This window comes from Medicago sativa, chromosome 3 (genome assembly GCF_051527215.1).
Source record: "Medicago sativa cultivar Bolivia chromosome 3, Bolivia_mono, whole genome shotgun sequence".
NCBI classification, from domain to species: Eukaryota; Viridiplantae; Streptophyta; class Magnoliopsida; order Fabales; family Fabaceae; genus Medicago; species Medicago sativa.
In genome coordinates this window covers 3,803,070-3,813,060 of record NC_140751.1, presented here as the reverse complement: position 1 = coordinate 3,813,060, position 9,991 = coordinate 3,803,070, and the positions used below count along the sequence as shown (strand labels likewise).

Genomic DNA, 9,991 nt, shown 5'->3' with positions numbered 1-9,991 from the left:
TCCTGCATAAATTGGGTAGAATCAGGCATGTAAAGCATAAATGGTATAATTACAACAATTGATAACTTTTCCGTAGATAACTTGCATAACAAGTCACTAAAAATGCCTCTTTTAACACATGAAAGATATTACTTTTGAGCACTTATCAATAAGTCATATCGCTTATATGATGCTCAACATCTATTATTGTATTGAATGTGAGACTTTAACTCACACTTGACATACTAAGATCTCTCGCTCAAGTTGAGACTCTTCACATTCAAGATATACCACCAATAACCACTCATATCGACAAGATTCTATTACATACTTGACATGAGTATCATAAACAAATAAATAGTTTTATATATATCTAAAACTAGTTTAGAGACCCGGCGTTGCCAGGGTTAGATATTAAATAAGTTTTATAAATTTGTGTGCACGAATACACGTGTCAGTATATTAGATTGAATTTATTTAAATTTTTAATTATAATAATATCATAAAAATAAATATAAATGATGAGATGAATGTCCAATGCAATAATAAAAAGTGTAACAAAATCAATAATGAATTAGTCCAAGTGGTAAGAGTTTTGGGTCCCTTTAAACATGTGGTCATGAGTTTGTTTCGTGCCCCATGAGTATGAGAGAGAAAAATCGATTGAAAGGGAAGAAAGTGGTTGAAATATATATATATATATATATATATATATATATATATATATATCAAAGTATGTGTATGAGAAATAATAAAATTGGTGTTTGACAAACCTGAAGAAGGAAAAATGTTAGATGAAAAGAAGGTTTGAGGATTCTGCTTGTGCTCAAAATATGTATGTGATTAATGAAAATTTATTTATTTATAGTTAACATTTGCATTAGAATATGCTGCTAAAAGATAACATAATAACTAATCGAACCATATTTTTAACAAAAAAAAACTAATCGAACCTTTTTTCTTTTCCTCAAACATAAAAACTAATTGAATGATATAGTGCTAAAAGATTAGTAATAACTAAGTGAAATAAAATATATTTTTTTAAGGAAAATGAAATAAAATATTAGAAATTCAATAAAAATAAAAATAAAATATTGAGTGCATAAGATCAAAAATTTGTTGAGATATTTATGTTAAATAAAATATTGATTTTTTAAAATAGAAAAAATAATAAAAATATTGAGAATGAATGTGGAAGTGATACGTGTCATAAAAAACCTTACTTTATATATATATATACTATTGATTGATTGATTGATTGATTGATGTGTAGTTTGTTGAGATATTTCTACTACATAAGATATTAGAAATTCAATAAAAATAAAAATAAAAAATACTGAGTGCATAAGATCAAAAGTATTCAATAAAAATAAAAATAAAAAATACTGAGTGCATAAGATCAAAATTTTGTTGAGATATTTATGTTAAATAAAATATTGGTATATAAAAATAGAAAAAATAATAAAAATATTGAGAATGAATATGGAAGTGACGTGTGGCATAAAAAAACCTTACTTTATATATATATATATTATTGATATTATTGATTGATTGATGTGTAGTTCGTTAAGATATTTCTACTACATAAAATATTAGAAATTCAGTAAAAATAAAAAAAAATACTGAGTGCATAAGATCAAAAGTTTGTTGAGATATTTATGTTAAATAAAATATTGGTATTTAAAAATAGAAAAAATAATCAAAATATTGAGAATGAATGTGGAAGTGACATGTGACATAAAAAACCTTACTTTATATATATAATATTGATTGATTGATTGATTGTTGAGAATGAATGTGGAAGTGACATGTGACATAAAAAACCTTACTTTACATATATACTATTGATTGATTGATTGATTGATGTGTAGTTTGTTGAGATATTTCTACTACATAAAATATTAGAAATTCAATAAAAATAAAAATAAAAAATACTGAGTGCATAAGATCAAAAATTTGTTGAGATATTTATGTTAAATAAAATATTGCTATTTAAAAATAGAAAAAATAATCAAAATATTGAGAATGAATGTGGAAGTGACATGTGACATAAAAAACCTTACTTTATATATACTATTGATTTATTAATTTATTAAAAGAAAGAATAATAATTAATATTTAAAAATTTAAAAAAAAAAGTTACTTTAAAAATTGGGATAAGAATGATGAGATACTAGTGTAGGAACCTTCACTCTACTATACCAACACACGTTGGCTCAGTTGGTAAGGAACGGGTCACTTCCTTGCAGAAGGTTGTGTGTTCGATTTCCTCTGCCGATGTGAGGGCAGTGTTGGTGGGTGATCTGTAAGTACCTCTATAAGTGCCCTTTGGGCCCAGAGGCGTGCCCTGAACCTGGTGGTGACCGGAGCCGAACCCACCTAAACTTTTTGTAACCAAAAAAAAACCTTCACTCTACTATGAACTAGCAACAGACCCGTGCTAAGCACGGGGCCTGTGCTACGCACGGGCTGAGCGTTGAAATGCAAGTTATGCGTCGAAGCACTTTGCAATGTTATATGCATTGAGAAATAAGAAACAAATTAACGATAAAGTTGATGTTAGTGATAAAAACATTAAAATAATTTTTTAATAAATATTATAGCGTAGTAGAATAAAAATATGTCAAAATATTAAATATAGTAAAGCACAGACCCATGCTAAGCACGGGCCCGTGCGGTGTTATATGAATTGAGAGGATAAGAAAAAATTAATGATAAAGGCGACGTTAATGATAAAAGGGAAAATTATTTTGACTTCCCTGATTTTCTTAAATAAAACAGACACCCCTCCTAATTTTTGAAACACATCAATCTCCCTTCATTTTATCCATTTCAATCACTTTGTAAATATACAACTTAATCAGTCATTTTGGTTTGTTTGTATCAGCTTTCTCTTTTCACAAATAAGTTAAATGAAGTGTTTTTCTCGCAATGGAGAAACAATAACAACATTTGTTTTTACCACAAAATAGAATCTAACATCGACAATTACAGAAGAGATCAAAGGAGAATATAGAAATGAGAAATGTTTTGGTGGATGGACATTGTGGTTGATCAATAAAAAGGAAATAATCTTCGATATATCCGTTTTAATACATTAGAGTTTAAAAATTAAACCACCTTGACCTAGGAACAATAAGTTGGGGAAAATTACCTACATGAAAAATGGAAAGAAAAATGGTCGAAAATTAAATGAGTTTCATACTTGTATGAAGAAGTTAATTGCTCAAAATAACTGGAATTAACAAAGTTTAAACCATGTTATATTATAAGAGAAGTGCTTGTCAATTTGATAAAAAAAAAAGGAGATTAGTATTTAGTTAAAAAATAGAGCGGGTGTTTGTGTTATTTAAGAAGATCTTAAGGGAGGTTAGTGTAATTATATGTAAAAATATTTAAAATAGTAAAGATTTCATTATTGATAAAGATGTCATTATGAGTCTTGTTTATAAATTGTAAAACTGTATTATTTACTGCGTTGACGGTCGATTCATTAATTGTTTTTCGTAGAGGTTCACTTTTCATATTTTTTTGTAACTTGGTTTCGCGCCCGTATATGGGTTTTTTAGGTTGCGCCCGTGATTAGTGAATTTTTGTTAGGATAGATTTAGGTCTATCCACTTGGTCTGATTTATTATGTTGTATCCCCATTTTGGGTTGTACCTGAGTCAGGTCTAATGCCCTCACACTCTTTATCTATTTCTTTTTATTTAATATCATTTTTCTTTTGACTAAGTATTTTTAGAAAAGAAGCAATCTTGAAAATGTCTAATTTTTTGAAAAATAGATATATGCCTTGTAATAAATATTTTGTAACTTTCTTGAAGTTATGTTATTTTTTTTTAAGAATGAAGTTCTGTTATTTTGTGATTATCAATCAGAAATTATTGAATGTTTTTTTTTATTTTCTTAATGAAAATATTTTTCCAATGTTTTGTTAGTATCGAAGTTAACTGTCTCAACCATATTTTGTTATTTTATTGATAAGTGAAATGTATTTATTAATGGTTTTTATTAAAATTGATATTTATGAATGTTTTTTTAGTCTAAATATGTAAACAATTGTTATTTTTTCATTGGATTACCTACAAAAGAAAAACTCAAAGGAAGGTAGTTCTATTGCATCCTAAAAACTATAAAATCATAGGAAGTTAGTTTTGTTGCATCGAATAAACTCAATGTCAGATAAAAGCACATGAACATCATAAAAAAAATTGGTACAATCACAAAACTTATTTTTAGTAAATGTAAATTGAATATATGTTTCGTGTTTAATAAAATAAAAATATATTTTGATATTGAATAAAAAGTTATATATATATATTTTGATATTCAATCATTTGGAGATTATTTTTGAAAAAGTGGAATCAGTTTTGTGTTTATTTATCATAATAACAATCACTTCTTTAAAAAAAAAAATTGTTTAGATACAACTATATAAAATGGATTTTGTGTTACAAAATCATCTTCTTGTTTAAAGTTTTTTTTTTAAGATTCATAGCAAACCCCGTATGGATTATTTGTTACGAATTAAATTAAAAATAATATTGACATTCAATAATTTAGTATTTTTTTTTAAATTTTAATAAAAATATCATAATCTTTTTTGTGTTTGTTTATGGTAATATAAAATCATTTTAAAAAAATAATATACTGTAGTTTGATTAGATACATCAATATAAGTCCTCGTGAACTTAGCTCGTAGGGACAATGCATAATATATGCAAGGTGTGGGGTTCAAACCCCCGCCACCACCAAAAAAAGATACATCAATATAAAAGAAACTTTTTGTTGCAAAATCACATCAATTTTTTGAAATTTATGTTCTCTCTCAGCTAAATAGGTTCTTTTGTTACAAAAGACACAAAAAGATAAATATAAGCTGAGATGTCAAAATATTAAGATGTGGCAAAATTGTGTTTTTACTGATCATTAACTTTTATAAGAAAATTGTGTTCTGTCTCAGATAATAGATTGTATTTGTTTTTTTAACTCTTTTGATATTTAAAAGTTGAATTATAAGAAAATTTATTTTGATTGGGATTAAGATTAAGTTTGTTTGTTGATTAAGTTAGTGTGTTTTATTGAGTGAATTTGTTTTAATTTGTTTTTAAAAGAGAAAAAATAGGGGGAAGTTGAAGCAAAAGACACAAAAGGATATAATTTTGATGACGTGTCATAAGATTAAGAAGGGGTAAGATTGTATTTTTGGTATGACATTAAGTATCATGATTAGAGAATAGAAAATAGAAGATTGTAATTTTTTTAACTCTTTAGATATTTAAAAGTTGAATTATAGGAAAATTTGTTTTGATTGTGATTAAGATTAAGTTTGTTTTTTCTTTAAAAAAGATTTAGTTAGTGTGTTTTATCGAGTGAGTTTGTTTTAATTTGTTTTTTAGTGAGAAAAAATAGGGAAAAGTTGAAGCAAAAGACACAAAATGATATAATTTTGATGACGTGTCAAAAAATTAAGAAGGGGTAAGATTGTATTTTTGGTAGACATTAAGTTTTATAATTAGAGAATAGATAGAAGATTGGAAACATACATATGATTGGGACTCAAACCCTAATTTTGGAATTCACGTGGAAAGATCCTGTTTCTTTTCTATTTCTTCGTAAACCCTAATTTCTTTGTATAGAAATGGCGCAGGTTAACGATGATGATGTCCCAAACGACGTCGTGGTTCCTTCTCAGTCACTCACGGCGGAAACAACCTCCACTCAGAGGCAGCGACTGACCGGAACCCAGCTTCCCACTCTTCCCTTCGATCTCCTGCCTGAGATTCTCTGTAGGCTTCCGGTCAAATTACTGGTACAGCTTCGATGTCTATGTAAGTTCTTTAATTCTTTAATTTCCGATCCCAAATTCGCAAAGAAACATCTTCAATTGTCAACCAAGCGCCACCACCTTATGGTTACCTCTAGGAACAACTTGGGTGAGCACGTTCATTTTGATTCCCCAATAACCTCGATTTTTTCTACTTCTATCATTACACACACACAACTTTACCCTCCAAATAGTATCACAATTGGACATAACTTTCTGAGAGTGTTGTGCTCTTGTGATGGCATCTTTTGCGGCATGCTCATAGTTGGTTCTTATTTTTTGTGGAATCCTTCCATTAGAAAATTTAAATCATTGCCTCCTTTGGAAATTGCACGTGTCGGCATTTCCCTTTGCAGCTTTGGGTATGATCCTTTCATTGATAATTATAAGGTCATCATTGTTTCTTGCAAAAATCAAGTTAGTGTTAATACTTTGGGGAATAATTATTGGACAATAATAGAGGACATTCCACATTCTTACCGCATTTGTGGACGGGGAGTTTTTTTGAGTGGCACTGTTAATTGGTTCGCGTTATCTTTGAATTTTGAACGTGTCATTGTTTCTTTTGATTTCGAAAAGGAGTCGTATCAAAATCTTTCAAAACCTGATTTGGTGAACTATAGTCCGACGTTGGGTGTGTTGAAGGATTGTTTGTGTATCTTTGCAATTGGTGACATGTGTTTGGATGTTTGGGTTATGAAAGAATATGGAAACAAAGAGTCCTGGACTAAATTGTACAGTGTTCCTTACATGGAAGATCTGGTTTTCCTTACCCACAGCAGGGCTTTATATATTTCTGAGGATGACCAAATGTTGATCGAAGCTTATAATCGAATAAGTAGCGAATTGAAGTTAGTTGTTTACGATTCCAAAAATGGTACTTTCAACATTCCTGAGATTCAAAGCACCAATCATACGATACGCCCAAATAACCACATCTATATTGAGAGTTTGATATCACCTTAAGCATGATATTCAACTACAAAATCTATATGGTTAGATTCTATCTGTGTTATTTATTTTACGCTTGTTTTGATTGTTGGTGATGTAGGACCATTGTTATTTACAGGCAAGGTTCTAAAAAACGGTCGCGGTCGCGATCGCGGTCGCGTTAAGGTTGTCGCGATTTCGGCTGTAACGGACGCTGCGATACAAATAACGGTCTTCGCGGTGTGAATTAATCAAAACGTTTCACAAAACGTATTAAAACTATTTATATTATCATATAATGTATAATAACTTAGATTAATACTTTTTTTCCATAATTATAACATGTTTAAAGTAAATATAATAATAAAAATAGACTACATTTAGTAAAGATAGAGTGTTTGACAGATTGAAAAGAAATTAACTAATAAATAACTACTCATAACATATCTTTAAACAAAGTTCATGATCTAACATCAAAGTCCCAATTTTTTCTCTAAATTTCATCTAATATTTGTTACCTAAATACTCAAATTAAGAGTGTCAATTTAAAATTACCTTGAACTTAAATAAGAGATGAATGCACACTTTTTTTTTTGAGTTTAATAAATAAATATATGAATAAACAAATAAACCATCTAAAAGTAATTATTAATTTCCTTCAAAAAAAAGTAATTATTAATTATTATTATTATTATTATTATTATTATTATTATTATTATTATTAATTGATTATTATTGAATGAAGAGTGAAGTTGTGTGTGTGCATACGTGTGTGTATTGTGATAACAAACCTTATTCGCTCAAAAAACAAAAAATACTTATCACTTATCACAAACCTGCCTAGGAGACGCAAGCAGAAGTGCAGAACGGCAAGCAGAGAGACGCAAGCAGAAGTGCAGAACGAACAAAGAAACGCAAGCAGAACGAACAAAGAATCGCAAATCGCAAATCGCAAAAGAATCACACACCAGAATCGCAAGCAGAACGAACACCAGAATCGCAAATCGCAAGCAGGAAGGAAGGAACAAAGAATCACACCACCAAAGAAGAGAAGTAATTGATTTGTGTAAAAAAGATTTGAGATGTGGTACAAAAGATTTGAGAGGCCTGGCTGGTACAAAAGATAAGATTCCTCTTCCCCTGTTCTTGTATTTTTGTGGTTTTTTTTTAATATGAGATTTGAGATGCCTGTCCTTCTTCTCCTGTTCTTCTGTTTCGCGGGCGTAACGGCATTTCGCGGTCGTAACGGCGTTCCGTAACGGCCGTAACGGCGTTTTTTCTGTGAATTTCTTTCTCAGCGTTAAAAGGGGCAAAAACGGTAACGGCCACTGCCGATACCGATTTGTAACGGCCGTTTTTGCGGTAACGTCCCGTTTTTTAAAACCTTGTTTACAGGTTGAAAGTTTTTGTTATTTTCAATTGTTTTGTTAGTTTGAATTGGTGATTCTCGCATCGTGCATTATATTTCAAATAGGTCATTTGATGTTAATATTTGGTTATGAAGATATTATAATGTTTGCTCACTACTCAAACTTCTTAATGTTTGCTTCAAATCTTGCATTATGGACTAAACTGAGTATGTTATATAATACTATTGTGATGTCATTTTATAAAAAGAATATTCAGTTTTAGCCCATATGTAGGTTTGAATATTAGTGGTAAATAAGTGTTTTAGCAATTAGGTGCATTTTGAATATATTAGATGTTTTATAGTGAATCTATACTCTGTTGCTTGTTGCTTTCGAATTCGACAATGTCATTCACTTTTGTTCATGTTTCTGTTTAATGCCACCCCATTGTTTCTGTTTAATGTCATTCACAGCTTAGTTATGTTCTTTTTGTGCTTTGTGTTTGGATTTTTGTTATGCGGTGGAAGAACATGAAGAACAAAGCATAGAAAAACTTGCGATGTAACGAAAGTAAAATGACCATTGATGATATTCATTACTCAAAATACAATGTTTCAAACAAAACTAGTGGTGAAAATCTAACTAAGTTATTCATTCTCTGTTTTTGTTATTAGGCTTAATTGACAAAAATTGCTTTATATACTGGTCTAGTATGATAGTGTTGATTAATGCAAATGAGTAATTAAATAATTAATGTATATGTAGCTCATGGTACAAGTGAGTTAATTGCTGAAGGAGCCCACAAGATAGGAATACATTTTCTTAGATTTTATAGTAGTGTTTTTCTCATTGTTTTTTTACAATATTTACTTTCAATATTAATTAGCCTTCTAGCGATGCTACTTGAGATGATTTGACTCTCTTGCATCTGTTGGTTAACTGTTTCATTTCATATCATGCTAGTTTTTGGTTCACTCTTAGAAACATCTTTATTGTGGATTGGCTTACTCTTTAGTTTATTGTTAACATTGGTGAAATGGCCTGAATATGATTGATATAGACTGTAGTGTCTAAGACTGTTGTGAAGTTCCTTTGCATATGTGTGTTGCATTATAATGTCTCAATATTATAGTTTTAATTACACCTAACGCCTCAAAATACGCCTTATAGACTTATAATGTTCTAGTTTAAATGACTCTTTTCAGGTTGGTTGTGTTTGTTCGTTTCAATACAAAGGGTTATTCAATGTTTGAACTCTTCACGTTCATTTTCTGGACTAGAGATTTGTTGAAGATGGTGGTGAACAAGGGTAATACTGTAATAGTTTTAGAGTTGAGTTTCTGGGGATGTGGAACCACATTCCCAAGTTCTATTTGATTATATGTTATGGAGTCAAATTAGGTAAGGTGAAACAGTTGTATGTTCTAAATGGATAGGATAAACTTCTCTCCGACTTTATTATTGTATGTTGTTGTTTGTCTTGATGGAACATAAATAGGTTGTGGGATTGTGAAGCAAAATCGGTTTTAATATATTTTGTTAAAATAACTTGGTTTTTGCCTAAATCTGGGGTTTAGAACTAGATTTGTTATCTGGATAATCCATCTATGAGCAATGCTATTATTATAGATTGAAATGTTTTAATTCAACCCAAATCACAAGTGACTCTTGGAATATGGTTGCAGCAGCAAACACTATTCATTAAGCATATAAAAATTGAATTGTCAGAGAGACATTAATAAATAAAAAATTACAAGGGATATACTTGTTCCATTTACTTATGATTCTGGTTATGCAAACTAACAAAGATTCTGGTTATGCAAACTAACAAAACAAATGACCTCTAATTTTCATTGATATCAATATATGCATCCAGTTATTATCAAGGTTAACAAAACAAAGG

General features: G+C 29.5%; 1 protein-coding gene across 2 annotated transcripts; it reads left to right on the top strand.

The window, feature by feature from the left end:
* The first annotated feature begins 5,502 nt into the window (after positions 1-5,502).
* On the top strand, positions 5,503-9,636 carry LOC146935001 (F-box/kelch-repeat protein At3g23880-like). Of its 2 annotated transcripts, XM_085750231.1 has the most exons (3): positions 5,503-6,696; positions 6,751-6,804; positions 9,294-9,636. In XM_085750231.1, exons 1-2 carry the CDS (start codon positions 5,624-5,626, stop codon positions 6,773-6,775), a joined length of 1,098 nt encoding a protein of 365 aa, XP_085606357.1. In that variant the 5' UTR covers positions 5,503-5,623; the 3' UTR covers positions 6,776-6,804; positions 9,294-9,636. The 2 variants fall into 2 exon arrangements, with proteins under 2 accessions (XP_085606357.1, XP_085606356.1); XM_085750230.1 differs by having other exon boundaries at positions 5,505-6,804.
* Positions 9,637-9,991: the final 355 nt, after the last annotated feature.